At 48.5% G+C, this 14555-nt stretch overlaps 5 protein-coding genes across 5 annotated transcripts; 1 reads left to right on the top strand and 4 right to left on the bottom strand.

Annotated features, from left to right (window-relative positions):
- Window positions 1-1810: 1810 nt before the first annotated feature.
- Window positions 1811-6214, bottom strand: GGS25DRAFT_301233 (uncharacterized protein). The gene is made up of 3 exons (XM_049257653.1): window positions 5928-6214; window positions 5590-5730; window positions 1811-5486 (listed from the first exon to the last, which is right to left on the bottom strand). The coding sequence occupies exons 1-3, from the start codon at window positions 6048-6050 to the stop codon at window positions 2433-2435; spliced, it is 3318 nt and encodes a 1105-aa protein (XP_049117180.1). The 5' UTR covers window positions 6051-6214; the 3' UTR covers window positions 1811-2432.
- A 165-nt stretch (window positions 6215-6379) lies between these two features.
- On the bottom strand, window positions 6380-8596 carry GGS25DRAFT_492720 (alpha/beta-hydrolase). The gene is made up of 2 exons (XM_049261207.1): window positions 8078-8596; window positions 6380-8030 (listed from the first exon to the last, which is right to left on the bottom strand). Exon 2 carries the CDS (start codon window positions 7869-7871, stop codon window positions 6669-6671), a length of 1203 nt encoding a protein of 400 aa, XP_049117181.1. The 5' UTR covers window positions 7872-8030; window positions 8078-8596; the 3' UTR covers window positions 6380-6668.
- Window positions 8597-8602: 6 nt separating this feature from the next.
- Window positions 8603-9555, bottom strand: GGS25DRAFT_531942 (uncharacterized protein; the record flags this gene model as incomplete). The annotated part of the gene is made up of 3 exons (XM_049265546.1): window positions 8603-9037; window positions 9104-9376; window positions 9499-9555. The coding sequence occupies 3 exons, from the start codon at window positions 9553-9555 to the stop codon at window positions 8870-8872; spliced, it is 498 nt and encodes a 165-aa protein (XP_049117182.1). The 3' UTR covers window positions 8603-8869.
- Window positions 9556-10112: 557 nt separating this feature from the next.
- GGS25DRAFT_531944 (uncharacterized protein) lies at window positions 10113-10837 on the top strand (the record flags this gene model as incomplete). The annotated part of the gene is made up of 1 exon (XM_049265547.1): window positions 10113-10837. The coding sequence occupies exon 1, from the start codon at window positions 10382-10384 to the stop codon at window positions 10835-10837; it is 456 nt and encodes a 151-aa protein (XP_049117183.1). The 5' UTR covers window positions 10113-10381.
- Window positions 10838-11176: 339 nt separating this feature from the next.
- GGS25DRAFT_301358 (pyridoxal-dependent decarboxylase) lies at window positions 11177-12984 on the bottom strand. Its single transcript, XM_049257654.1, has 2 exons — window positions 12379-12984; window positions 11177-12317 (listed from the first exon to the last, which is right to left on the bottom strand). The coding sequence occupies exons 1-2, from the start codon at window positions 12665-12667 to the stop codon at window positions 11251-11253; spliced, it is 1356 nt and encodes a 451-aa protein (XP_049117184.1). The 5' UTR covers window positions 12668-12984; the 3' UTR covers window positions 11177-11250.
- Between the last annotated feature and the right edge of the window lie 1571 nt (window positions 12985-14555).

Here is a 14555-nt window from a genome sequence, read left to right on the forward strand (position 1 = left end):
ATGGATGGGATGGTATCCAACCTTACCTACTTACTATCCATACATACCTTCTGCATTTTACATTTGCTGTATTGCATGTATGTATATGGGTTTCCCGGAGCATTTGCTACGGCCCTGCAACTCGGTTCTCACGGCGCACCCAGCAAACCAGCAAATGAATTATTACCGTAGCATTGGAACTTTTGGGGGGGGAGGTGTTTCCATTCTGTGTTTCTGGCCATGAACGCTTGAGCCCAAAAAAGAAAAGAAAAGAGCTGCAATGCGACGATAATCACTAAAAGCCTCGCATACATGTCAATATCCAGCGTAGCTGTAAGCTGTAGGTACTCTGCCGCGCCGTTCCTATGCATGGATGCATGCACGCCAAAGCCATATACCTATGCCTACCTTGCCTCCCTTGTATGCATGATACATACTTTTAGACAATGGAGCTTTTCAGAGCTCCAGGGCCTTTTTAGTTGAGATATGCAGCAAGCTCTATGAGTAGAATAGTTCCCCATATAATACTATAGCTCAACCCGCCTTGCTTCCTTCCTTACCCCGTCCCGTCAACGGCTTTCACGATGCCCGCCCGTCACTCCCCCGTCACCCTGCGCACTATGTAACTCCGCTCTTCTGGACGAAGCAAACTTGCTTTCTTCCTTTCCACATAGTTACATAGCATCGTCAATCGTCACCATGATTCTCCAAATATTTTCTCCAACAAAAAAAAAACCTGGAGGTTCGTGATCTTCGTAAATGTTGTAAATATGCCATCATCTACTTCTTACGTCCGTCCCATTCATACGTCATCATCAAAAAATAAAAAAAATAAGAGCGCTTTAAAGAGTCTTAATCCGCGCCTCATATATCCCTCTCCGGACGGGGATATAGCTACATATGCTACCTAGTATTACCTAGTTAAAACCTACTATGTAGTGGTTCTCGATCCTAAGCGGTAGTTACCGACAGGAGCAACTGCGGCTCTCTCTCTCTCTCTCTCTCTCCCACCCAAAATCGATCCAGGCAATAGTAATTATTATTTCCTTTATCGAAACTCCTCATCTCAACCTGGGTACCTACATAGGTAAGCTGCCCCAATTTTGTCCGCCGCTAGAATGCGTGAGAAACAAAAAAAAAATAGAGTAATCCTGGTGGGTAATCATTCTCAACTTCCAAGGTTCTCTAGAGATAGTTTTCTCGGGTCCCTTTTGCCGAACTCCATCTTCTCGGGAAGGAAGCCCGCCGGCGCCAGGAACGCTTAGGATCTAAGAAAAAAACCTCGCTCCAATCTTATTTTCTTCTCCCCTAACTATAATAGTGTTAAAGATTCTAGCCTCACCGAGATGTTCCCTCACCTGAAAAAAAAAAGGAAGTACCTATGTAACAGAAGCATGCAACATGAACATAAAAAAAAATCCCCGACCGACAACTATACACAGCTAGTAGTACTACATCGTAAACCATGCCTCCCCTCCCCCCCTAATCCAAAACTCCTAATACAAAAACAGAAGCCCAACAAGCCTGGCAGGTATCAGTATCAGTATCATCATCAAGTCCAAGTCCAATTCCAAGTCCGTCGTCGAAAAGCCCCCAAATCAATCCTCCGATCGAGCCTCATTTTCCCGATCTCGCCAAACAGTCTTGGCTGTTCCGTTTCCCTATTTCGTACAAACCTCCATCTGACATCTCCTTCCAATTGGGTTCAAGATTATTACACCTACACTAGGAATAGGAATGGTTGTAGTTATCTACCCTGCCCCTAGGTTAGTTCGATCCAACGGTCCCATCCGTAAACCAAAACCAAAAAAGCCTTAATAATAATTAATAGCTGAAAATCAAGGCACGGTATTATAAGCATGGAACCCCTATACCTACCATACCTAACCCATCTTTGCGGGATGACGACATTGACTTGCTATTTATTCACCACCGCCGACCGACATACATACGTACAAACTGTATGAACTGTACAAGCTGTATAAAGTAATCATTACTTAGTGATTACCGATACATATGAAGTCCCTGAGACCGCCCATGGATTCTACTCAACCAGGCAGGCACTTGAACGTCAAAAAACAAGTATCGTGGCATGTCGATGCTACGTATGATTTCAAGAAGAAGCTAATCCCGGATTTTGCATCAAGCTGGCTTGCTTACTTGTTAGTGAAGATATTCAGAACACGTCAATGACACTTGTTGATACCGGAGCCAACCCTATCTGTCATATTCTCCATGATTTTCATCATTCACGGCCTGGAGAGCCGTTCTGCTCATCCGCAATCCTCAATCGATGAGTACCTGAGTATGGGTATAGTATAGTACCCTGTAGCATTTGCCTGCATCATAGGAATGCACCGCCTAAATGCCTACAGGCCCTCGACCAAAACGCCATCAAGATGTTATTGTACAGTCCAATTCCCCAATCCTATGACATCAATCCTAAGTAACGGTTACCCATCCAATTCCCCTTCCTCAACCAACCTGCCTAAGATTAAACTTTGGATTACCAGTTCATCGTTGAGCGTCCTAATTCTCTTCGGTGGTCGGTTAGAATCCTCTGACCCTGTGCTTTGCCGTTTTCGTTTCTTCGGAGCCGCATCCCCTGCAGCCGCGCCAAACAAGGCGTTCTGAGCATTATGCAAATGATCGTCGACGTATACCCAATCAAAAGGTCGGTCTTGGGACTCCCTCTCTCGAAGTCTCACTCTGGCTTCATCTAGACTTTGGACTCGTTCCAATGAGCCACCGAGAATTTGTGCCAAAAATACGTACGGTAGCCTTCTTCCTTCATTTTTAGTTTTCTTCATAACGAGAAGAATTTGTGTTTCGTCCAAGAGCTTTGGTCTATCATTGATCACGTCTACCAGCTTGGCCACTGAGGCATCATATGGCTGCAGGTTCCGTGAGCGGATAGCTTCCCCTAAAACCATACTTGGCCCAGCGCATAGGAGATACGAGGTCCAGTCTACTATTTCCTGCTTGGCTACGCAATTTGTGACCCATCTGGGCGCCAGGCATGGAATACCGAGTGCAAGCGCCTGCATGTACTTCACTTTTCGCGAGTGTCCGTCCGCTATTAAGGCCGTGAACCCAGTATCTGCGTTGAGCAGCGTAAGCGAGCTAGACAGAGTAGGAACTGAAGCGGTGCTGCTGGTAGCTTGGAAAGAATCAAATTTAAAAAGTTCGTCGAATCCATCAGATAGGATCCTGCCACCATTTTGGCGAATCTTTTGCTCGATAATTACTCGTTCGGGGTGCTTCTCATTGCTTTTCCGGCCCTGTGCATTTTGGAATGATATTGCAAAAACCATCCCCTCGAAGATGCCTTGTTTTGCCGTTGACACACGACGTGAACTTTGATTGGCTAAAGATTTCCTTGATGGCTTCCGGGTGGGAGCTCTTCGCTCTGGCATGCTTGATACGGATATTGGCGACCCAGCCAACTCATCAGTTGATAGTGAATCATGATATGTTGACCGTCTAGTACTATCACGACGTGGAGATTGCCTCTTCATCTTAGGGAATGGAGGCAGTGGTTTGGGAAGAGTTGATGATAATCTTCTATCATAGTCTGGCTTTGCTGCCGGCGGTGATGAACTAATATGTCTTTCGTTATCCTCTGACACATGCTCAGGTTCTGTGTTGGGTGTAATGCTTGAAGGCATACTAGGTGTTGCCGACAGACTTGTCAAGGTCGATGACCTTGTACCGGGATCTGATAGAAGAGGTGGGTTGTGTTCAATTGAGGTTGGTGTAACTATATCCTGGGGTCGTGTTGATCGACGGGTGCCGCTCGGGGACGGGGATGCTTGGACGACAGAGGGTGAGGAATCTAGAGGTCGACCCCGGCCAGATTTTTCTTTTCGGTCTGTACGAATCAAGGAGAGCGGTTCTGGAAGGCTTGAGGACTTAGGTTCATCTGGTTCATTTGGCTGCTGCTCGGGATCTGTGCCGTTGGATAAGACTGGAAATGAGACGGTTTCTATTTCGGACCTTATGCTGGACTCTTGTCTCATTATATCATCTAATAATCTCGGTGGCTCTATTAGAGTACCTGACGGACTAGTCTCTGGAATGGTCTCCCTATATTCCGCGTCAGATAGAAGTGCTCTAGGCAGCGGGAGACTACTGTTGCGAGGTCCTTCAAGGTCGGTGCTTGCCCCATTAGATTTGTTCGTCGCATTCGAACTACTTTTCGTGTACTGTTGCGGCGGCGGTGGTGGTGCTAAGCCTTCCTGGGAATCCGCAATGGTTTCTTGCGACGCGCCATCATCACTCGCAGACTTGCCGTAATATCGAGTCGTTTTCTGCTTTTCTATCCGTCTATTCTGAGCAGATTGAGGGCGACTGGTTGACGGTACCTCTACATCCCCATCCCTATTTGAATCTGACCGAAAGAGACTGACAGATGGAAAGGATTTGCTGGCCTTCTCCTGTCTTAGCCTAGCCAACATACGACGGCGCGCAACTGCGTCCATCTCGAAGTCAGAATCTTGTTCATCATCGCTGTGCTCTATAGATTTAGCAGTCACTATTTCCAAGCTTTGCTTTCGCAAAGGTTTGTACTCGCCAATGGGTTCTAGGACAGCCCTTCGCTTGGGTACATTGGGTCGCGCGATTGGGGTCTCGGCGATACTTTTTTGATGAAGACCTTCCTCCTCGCGGCTGTTAGTAGGGAGAGAAGGCGTTTTGTCATCCAAAGGCTTAGACGAGGTTCTGACATGTACCGGACTTGAAGTAAAAACGTTGGTTGGGGATGTCCTCAGTCCCCTATTTTTTAAGGGGGATGACATCGCAGGATTTGGGGAAGTGGCGATGTGATTAAAAACATCGGGCGATGGGCGAGATGATGTAGGACTAAATTTCTTTACAGCTGATGTCCATTGAGTTTGCCCAAAAAGCTGCGAGGCTGCCATCAACTGCACCTCATTTCCTCCATGTTGCAATAGCCTTTGGACTACCGCAGGGGTCTCAGGACATGCCTCGTACGGGCCATCTGTCTCAGGTACCTGCGATATTGATTGCGACCTTCTCGTTGGGTCGCTGGCAATGGCGGGGTTGAGATCAGCCTCTCGTGAAATGGACTCCGGCAAGTCAAATTGAGTGCGCCTAAATTTTATAAATCCCGTCTCATCCTCTTGAAGAGTCCGATATTCTTGATCACTACTCCCCTGCGACGACGGTTGTAGATGTGGCTGTGAGCTGGCTTTAGAATACTGCTCATAACTGCGGTCGTCGTTCGACTGCGTGGTGGATCCCGACGACATCTCTCCGGTCTTCGGTGTATCGGTTGATACACATGCGGGAATGGCTTCGGTGTCAATCAACTGACTCGTTCTTTCGTTCGTGCAGGTGGTCGCATTATTGTTGGCAATAGGTTGACCAAGAATTATGGCAGACTCCTCGGGTTTGCAGCCCAAGGGTAAGCTCGAGCGGGTCGGCTGGTCCGAAGACTCGTTCGTAGGATCAAGTTCTTGGAGCGCGTTTGACGCGTTCGCCGGTTGCTAAAGTATTGCTTTTGTATCAGTGCCACCCTTGTCAATTACGAAGGCCGCGATGGCTGCGGCCTGCCGATGATGGCCAATGCCTATCGACGTCATTGCTTACCTCTCGGATTTCTGATGGTATTTTAAACCATTTCCTTGCTGAATGTGAAATTTGTACTTTTGTAGGGTTTTTGTTTGATATCTTGGCATTCTCTCCCTTTGATTGATAAAGAGGCTCGACTTGTGCAGGTAGACTGCTTAGCTACATAGATTTCATAGATATTAGTCGAAAACCACCAATAACATGTTACAATAACTCGAAAGGTCGAAATCACGAAACCACAAGACCCCAGTGCTGATCATCTTGCCACCCAAAAAAAAAAAAAAAAAAAAGCAAAAAAAAAGCAAAAGGCAGGCCACAGGCCAATCAGGCCAACCAGGCAGTATGAGATTGCTTACCGCACCCATACCATGATTGCGCATGAACGTTTCTAACATGGCTTGACTGTCTTGACTCTCGGTTTCGCCATTGAAGGCTTTCCTTTGGGCTTCATTAATCGGATTCGCGGCATAAGGGGCCATGGTGAAGAAAGGTGAAGTGGCATCATTCGAGTTTAACTTTGTCAAATACAAGGAATAAGTGGAATAAAAGGTGAAAAATGCAGTCGCGTTACAACTTAAATCAATTAACACGTCCACGGGTATTAACTGCCCCGAACAAACGACACAAAGACACTTGAATGAACTGGTTCATTAGGCCCACGCGAATTGAGCGCGATATCAGATGACGCGATTTAAAGTTTAGCCTTAATCCTACGCTAATACGAATACAGTATAGTGTGCTCCCACCCCGAGATCTAACCTTGGAAATCTTTAGTTACTGGTACGAAGTAGTTAATCAGTCTTCAACAGCCCCGGCCATCGGCCATGTGCCATAATTCCATTCATCATTCATCCTTAAGTGTGAACACACTTACTTGTATTTATACTATTTGAAGCCAAGGAGCCTCCTTACTGGAGCACAAAAGAAATTTATATGATATAGATCTGATTTCCTGCGACATACCTAACCTTAGGTAAGTGCCCAGGTAGGTGCTAAGTTCAGTTGCAGTATGCCTCTATTCCAACATGCCCCTCTTCTCCTAGGTAAAGTCCGATATATCATGAGACCTGAGTACCTATATGTAAGCTAGTAGGTGTCTACGCATTGACAACCTTCTCTTCAAACCACTCGTACATAACCTGGCTGCTATACCTCGATGTCCCCACATGGCAATGCTCCCCCGCCCCATCCTCACCAGTGAACGTCACAACCGTAGCCCTCTCCCCCAGCACCTCAGCCATGACCTGCGGCTGGCCCTTGAAAAACATGTCGTCCGCCGCGTCGCCCACGAACACCGGGCACCGGATCTTCTCCGCCACGCCCACTAGGCTAAAACGGGCCATCCTCTCCAGCAGCTCCGCCCGCGTCCGCACCTTAAACGCCCAGAGCCCCTGACCGAGCAGCCAGCGCAGACCCGCTGGTACTTTTGGGTTCACAAGCAAAGCTTGCGTATCCTTCTCGTCCCTGCCGTCGCCGAACCGGCTGCTGAGGCTCTGGTCCGACGTGAAGATGGGCGTGCGCGTGAAGTCGTACAGCCCGTCGATCTGGAACACCGCCGCGACGCGGTGATCGAAGGCGGCCGCGCGCGCCGCCAGCAGCCCGCCCATGCTGTACCCCAGGAGCCCGATCTTGCGCGCATCCACGAACGGCAGCGTGGCGAGATGGTCCAGCACAGGCGACACCACAGCCTCCCAGTTGTGGATGAACCCGAGCCCCTGGTCGCGCCGCACGCTCGGCTGCCCCGGCCCCTCGTACACCACGACGTTGTACCCGCGCTCCGCCGCTGCCGCGCCGTGCATGTGCCACAGCTCCTCCATCGATCCGTCGTACCCGTTTCCTAGGACAATCGTAGGCCGCCGCTTCCCCTCCTCCGCCTCGGTGGTGGCCGGGAAAACGATGACTGGAACATCGAAGCCGTCCGCTTTAACCAGCGCCCTGTACCCCGGAACACTTAGGAGCGCAATCGCCTTATCAAAGCACTCCGTCTGCCGTTTCCACAGCGCCGCGATGCGCGGGTCGTCCCAGTCGCTACCGTGCAAGTAGAAATCCGCCGCGCGACTGTACGTGGCCGCGCGGAAGAGCGCATCACGGATCGATACCGGGTTTTGCAAGGTAGGGATCTGCGACAACACCCGTTCCGCGCGCCGGTTCCACGCCAAGTACCACGACTCGAAGTCTCCCGGCACGATCTCGCCCGCGGCGACGAGACACTCAGCGATGTCGGACCCGCCGTACGAGGCGTGCGCGAGCAGCTTTAGGAGCTCGAAGTGGAAGGTTTCGTCGGAGCTTAGCCTGAGCATTGTTTTGTACAAAGATTATTTTCCTAGTGGCTCTCAGTTGCTCATCCGTGATCAACGGGGGGTTCTGATGGAAATTGAAATTTCAAGACATTCATGCAATTACTCCTCTTCCCAAGGCGACTGATCTCTGCTGCTTTTATATACGACTTTCCTACCTACGTACGTACCACGCATTTTATACCCGTAGTTGCTAATATCACCTGCAGGCGTCCGATACTATGCGGAAGCCGTGTCCGGCACAGCCACACGATGCCGGCCGGCATTGACTCACGCGGAGATCTTACGGCGATCCCCACGCTTACATACATCGCTGATTATGTGATTCGCTCCCTAGGTACCTACCTACCTACACATAAGTAATTGCCGTGTAATCCTTCCAAGGTAACTAACTACAGATACATACCGAATAGGAAAATCGGTGGTACCTATAAAAAACACTGCTACCAAGGTTAGATAACTTAGGGGTTATTATATGTTAGGTTGGGAATAATCCTCCTAAATATCTGCCTAACCTAGGTAAGTGATATCAGAGCATTATTTTTAGTGGTAGGCATGGATAATGTCACGATGTATACCTTCAGAGATACGCATTACCAAAGTGCGTACCAAGGTACCTAGTCGAAACACGGGGTAGGCATCTTAGGTACCTAATCGTGTGGTCTACACGACATCGCCAGAGAATTTTTTAACTTACTAAGAGTGATGGGGAGGGGGGGGGGGGGGGGGGACATTCACTATTTAGAGTCACGACAAAGGTGTATCAAGGTGCGTTAACTTTTGGATTCACGAGGCATCTCGGCGGAAATCGAGTCGACGCCCACTACCTGACTAACTAACTAACTAGCGTCCCATATGTCAAGGCCAGGTAGGAAATCATCAAGAGGCGTCCTCCTCCAACCTACTATCCCCCGTTCTCGAATCCCGTGCTCAACTCAAATCGCGTGCAACTTTTCTTCTTCAACAGATGGGTAAAGTGCTTAACCAAGTAGCGGGCCCGACTAGGCAGAAGAGTCGGGGGGCAGGGTGCTGGCCTCGCAGTTGGGGCCGACGTCAGTGAGGATGACGTTCCAGTTGTCGGGGCAGAAGGCCTGGCCCTTCTCGACCCAGTCGACGCCGTCGGCGTGGCGGGTCTTGCACTGGCGGTAGACCTGCTGGGCAAAGTATCCCTATTTTTTTTGGTTAGCAAAGTTGTCTCATCTCATCTAGTGTAGGTAGTTAGGTAAAATACTTACAGCATCAGTGTACAGGATATCGATCGAATGTGTGGCATCATTGCAGATAAAAACACCGGGGCCACCACCGGCGTTGCAGGCGGCCTGCTTGCAGTTGCCAGGGCCGGCATCAAGGTGGAACTTGCGGCTGCCACCGCTGAGGAGCAGACCGATAGGGTAGGCGTACTGGTACGCCGGGAAGTTGTTGTCCGGGGTGGTAGGAGGGGCACCGCAGAGGACCTTGATGTCATCACGGATGACGGTTCCGTTGATGGAACTGTCAATGGAAGTGTCCTGTTGTGGTTGATTGGTTAGTTGACTTGTCTTGAGAATAGGTTGTCACGAGGAAGGAATAAAGGCAGGTAGGAAGGTAGGTAGATCAGGTTGGGTTAAATGAAGGAAGTAGGTGTGCTTACCTTAATGACGGCACCTAGGATAGGCGCGGCCAAGGCCAAGATCGAGAGAATCTGCATCTTAGCGGTGATGTAGTAGGCAGTTAAAAAAGAGTGTGTTGCGTAGTAAGGTTTTTGTTAGGTGAAGTTAGGTGTTAACGACTTAAGAAGTCAAGAAGGTTGCGTGAAAGAGTGATCGGTGTGTTTGAAGGATGGAAAGAATGAAAAAAAAAAATAATGGGAAGCAGAGGGAAGTATTTATAGTCGCGCCCACGCCGGCAACAGTACAGGTAGCGATCGATGGTTTGCCTGACAGGCGTGAACGTTCTTTCCCCTAAGGCACTGTTTTTGGTGTGTACCTGAGGAACCAAGGCAGGAACGCCGGGGCTTCCTATCAGCATCTTTGTGCGCGCCTTCCCTGTGAGTGCGCAGATTTTTGTTTTTTTTTTAAAAAAAAACCCCTTTCCTTGGTCCGGCTGCTCAGTGGCAGGTGCCCAGGGGGGTTGGAAGGGCAGGAAGGGGAGTGACAAACATTGCGTGACTTCCATTTCACAGCCGAGTACTCACGCCGTAACTGCCTCCTTTATCTTGCTCGTCTAGGTAGGTACGCAACCTTATGAAATTTGACGCCGGAACAAGTAAAACCCTCAACTACGTGAACCGTGCCAATTCAACCTGAGGCAGTTACCGTGGGTACATACAACCCTCCTTAACGATGGCTACTGTAAAATCTCAATCTACGATAAGTGACTGAGGCACCTGATTACACATCTAGAATATCAAAGGGGGGCGATAATTCCCCACAACCCATAGGAGATCCTCCAGCTACCTATATACAAAAATATTTTGTGACCCGCCAGTGAAGCATCCAAGAGATGCATCTAGGTTAGAATACCTATCCCGTCTAATGCCACCGAACCCAAATCACCATCACAAATTCTCTCGAGAAAGAGCCCCCTTCCATCGCCCTCCTAGTATGTCTTTCCTATCCCCATCCCCATCCCCAGACCCCCACTCAACCACCACCACCTTCCTCCTCTCCGCCCGCTTCCGCCCTCGACCCCCTCGTCTACGCGCAGCAGTACGCCCCCCCCAGACCCTCCCCCGCATGGCATGGCACCAACTCCGCGACCGACTATCAACATCCCTAATCGTCGTCTGCGAGGCGGGCGCGGACTGGCTGACGGACGACGGGGTGCGGTGTGGCCGGGGGGAGTGGATCGCGACGTACGAGGAGTTTTGCAGGGTGCTGGAGGAGCAGGGGTTAGAGTGTGTGGTGCTGCCGTGTGACTTGGATACCACGAGTACACGAGTTGCGTTTGTGCTGAAGCATTGGATGAGGAGGCGGAAAGACGGCTTATGAGTAAGTACCTTAGGTAGGCGAATAGAGATAAGGGGGCATGGAGCAGTCTACCCAGCCTTTGATTCACTTCTCCTTGTTTTGATCTACAAAGTAACTACGTTTATGGTAAGATACCTATGTGAGGAGTTGGTTTAGTGAAGACACGGCACATCTATTTAAATAATTCTGGCACATGAACGAAATAAAAGCATATAAAGAGGTGGAGCATTGTCCAATGCCTCGCTGTGAATATAATTCTTTTTCTCTATATGTACCAGTCGACTGACTGAGAAACCAATTCTATAAACAGGTTATTACGAAAGAAACATGCAACCCCCTTAGTGTAGCGACAACCAAGATGAGAATGCATACGGAATGCTCTGTGTCTATCTACTCTGACTTGTAAATATATTCATAGCCGATCCAAGAAACATTTAAAGGTCCATAAGAGCTTTGGCGCCAGGTTCGCTGCAGACATAGAGGACATCGTGACTGTCGCTAAACCCGTTGAATTTGGTGGCAGAGCACTTAGTATAAGCGCCCATGTCCTCAAAGTACAGCCAGTCGCCGACATTAAGTTCGTGGTTGAAGCGAATGCTCTCAGTGATACGATCAATGCCGTCACAAGTGGGTCCCCAGATTGAGTACTCCATGCCAGCGGTGGCAGCTTCGGGCATGCCATCAGCGAGAGGTGTATTGTAAAAGGTCCTGTTGCCAGATCGCAGCACCTTGGCAATGGGGTGTTGATGATCGAACATGATGCTGCTGAAGTTGCCGTATAGCCCATCATTGATGTACGTCATGTAGCTAGTCTCACCCGTCGCTGGGTTCTCAATAGTGCGACGGGCAATGATGTTGCAAGCTATAGTGAACGCCGAAGATACGTAGTAGCGACCAGGCTCAGCAATGATGTTGATGTGTGGCGGGAAATACTCGTCGAGAGCTTCACGAAGGACATCAGCCATGTCCTCGAATGTGTCGCCGCTGAATCCGCCGCCCACATCGAGCGTCTCCAAGTTGAAGCCATGCGAATAAGCTTGCTTGAAGACGGTCTCGGCGTCCTGGACAGCCTTGAGGAACGCGAGGGGGTCAGAAGCTCCGGACCCCACATGGAAGCTCACACCAACGACATTAAGCCCGAGATCCTTGGCGAGAGCCAAGAGATCGTTGGTGGAGTCAAGGGAAGCGCCAAATTTCAAGCTCAGACGGCACAAGCTGGATGAGTCATCGGTCAAAATGCGTAGGAAAAGCTCAGCGTCAGGGAAAAGCTTGGCAATTTTGCGCAGCTCGTCGGCATTGTCAAACGTCATCTGCTTAACACCCTCGGTGGCGACATAGCGTACGTAAGAGTTGGTCTTGCACGGTTGGGCATAGATGATGCGAGATGGATCAACACCCAGGTTCAAGACTTGCTCGATCTCGGACTTCGAGGCACAGTCGAAGCCAGTGCCTAGTCCGGCAAGAAGCTGGAGAACCTTAGGATCTGGGTTGCACTTGACGGCTACACATTGAAGTTAGCTTCGAATCTGGGTTGGACAAGTGATATTTCACTGAAAACTTACCATAAAAGGGCTTGACGCGAGGGAGGTTCTTCTTCCACCTCATGTGTTGGCGGTAAACCTCGCCAAGATCGCCCACGAAAAAAGTGTCCTCATCCCCTGGTTCACACAACTCATGGTCAATGTTTTCAACGCGTTGGCGAAGAGCATCGCCAATCAATTGTTTGGCAACGACAGCGCCATGATGATGATGTTGCTGCGGCTCGTAGAAATGATTCTTCTTGATAAAAATTGGATTATTATCAAAGAGAGTCTGTGAGTAGCGTTCAACGGCGGCTGTTGCCATAACCATATCCCTCGCGGCTGGTGGTGGAGGTTGCTTGGGAAGTTTGATGAGGAGTTTCGTATAAACTCAGGTAGCGGTATAAGATCTCAAAAGAGATTCTAATACGGACGCGATGGGGTGTATATACTTTCTATACCTTCTATACAGAAAGAATAGATAGTAAAATGTAGATTGTCAGAAACCAGGAACGTGTCCCTTTGAGTAGGTGTTAAGGGGGTCGAAAACGGTAGCTTCCTGATCCCGAAGCGATCTGACGAGGTCTCCTCGACTCTCCCTCGATTAGAGGAAGAACCTTAGAACTCGTCCTATGCGGCAGCTGGTAGGTTGGGGGGAGAGAATGGCTTGGTTGAGAGATTTTATCGAGCAAGATGGGCGTTGGCTTTCCTTTATATGACTTCAGCAGAAGTGGGCGGAGGGGGTCTCGAGTTGATGATGTGGAAAGTCTTTCGCAGACTGAAATCTTGATCAGAAACGAAGCTCACGGCCACAGAAGCCGTGGTAGCTAGGTCGCCTTTGAGAAGACCAAAGGCAAGTCGAGTATGAAGTAGTGATTCGACTAGCGGTCGGTCGAGCTGGTCGAAGGCGTGCGTGTTGATATTAAATATGTATGCAGGCTTAAAAGCAGCACTGAGGCTATGTGAGTCGAAATGACACGATTAAAGCGATTTTACCGAGGGATTCCGAGATGGGTAAGTAATCTAGTGGTGTTGCTTTTGTTTGTGTACGGTAGGTAGTTTTTGATCTATATTTTCTAAATTGATATAAAAAGGAAAAAAGAGGATAGGAAAAAAAAGAATCTGGGGGGGTCTAGTGTTGTTTTGTGTGTGTGTGAATTTGAATTGGCACTTACTAGGTTAGCTCTCTTTAGTGGCGGGGCAAACTTTTATGGAGACATGTGATTGAAGTCCATTTCAGTATTATGTAGTCAATTTTGTAGTCAATCTCTGCGCATGACGTACCGCAGAATTCACATTCCGATATAGTTTTTGCTATAACATTATGTAGTACATGTATAGTACATACACATGTAGTACAAACATTGGCCCTATTCTCACATTTGAGTTACATTAATAATGTGCCGAATTGCAAATCATTATTATAACATCGAATGCAGTCGGGAAGAAACAAAGATTCATAAGAACACGAACGTCACGTACATAGGTATGTACCTACATTTACATGGTAGTATACATGGTGGTATACATATATTGTCACGTATATACCATGTCATATGAATCAAAATGCATACAACTTCAATTTTGTACTAGTAAAGCTTACGTACATTAAACATCAGGTACGTGCTGACGGTGTTATGAGCTGGCAAAGTTTAAAGTTGAAGGAAAAGGAAAGGAAGAGGACCGAGGAGTCTGAGAGGACAGAGGAAGAGAAATCGAATTATCGAATTATCGTTAGCGGAGTAAGACTCTGCAAGACCGGAATGTAAATCAGGTTGCAACCTCTCAGATGGCGATCCTACCTGACCGATATACACAAGAGGCAACATGCTAACTGGTTAAGGTCAATGGAAGAGAAAAGAAAAAAAATGATCATGCATTAATCCTAGAGATATTACCCCACTATTCAGGTCCGCCGTACTTCTTATTTGATAAAGTTCTGACTTTTGCCAACTTTATACATGCTTACTTACAGCGCTAACAATAAATAAGAAACGACACGACACCAAAAAAGAGAAGGAACAGATGTATCTTTGACCGCAACTCGATACTTGATACACATCACATGTGCAATCAAGATGTTTCTTTCCACCGACTACACACACATACACTTTACCTGCCCAGGTACGTACAATCGCCTCATGCTGATATGTATATTGATGAGAGGGGAAACGACCTCGGAGGTCACATCCAGACTCAATTAGGTATTCCTGATGGCT

The sequence above is a fragment of the Hypoxylon fragiforme genome (genome assembly GCF_022984875.1).
Source record: "Hypoxylon fragiforme strain CBS 206.31 chromosome Unknown GGS25scaffold_5, whole genome shotgun sequence".
Taxonomy (NCBI): Eukaryota; Fungi; Ascomycota; class Sordariomycetes; order Xylariales; family Hypoxylaceae; genus Hypoxylon; species Hypoxylon fragiforme.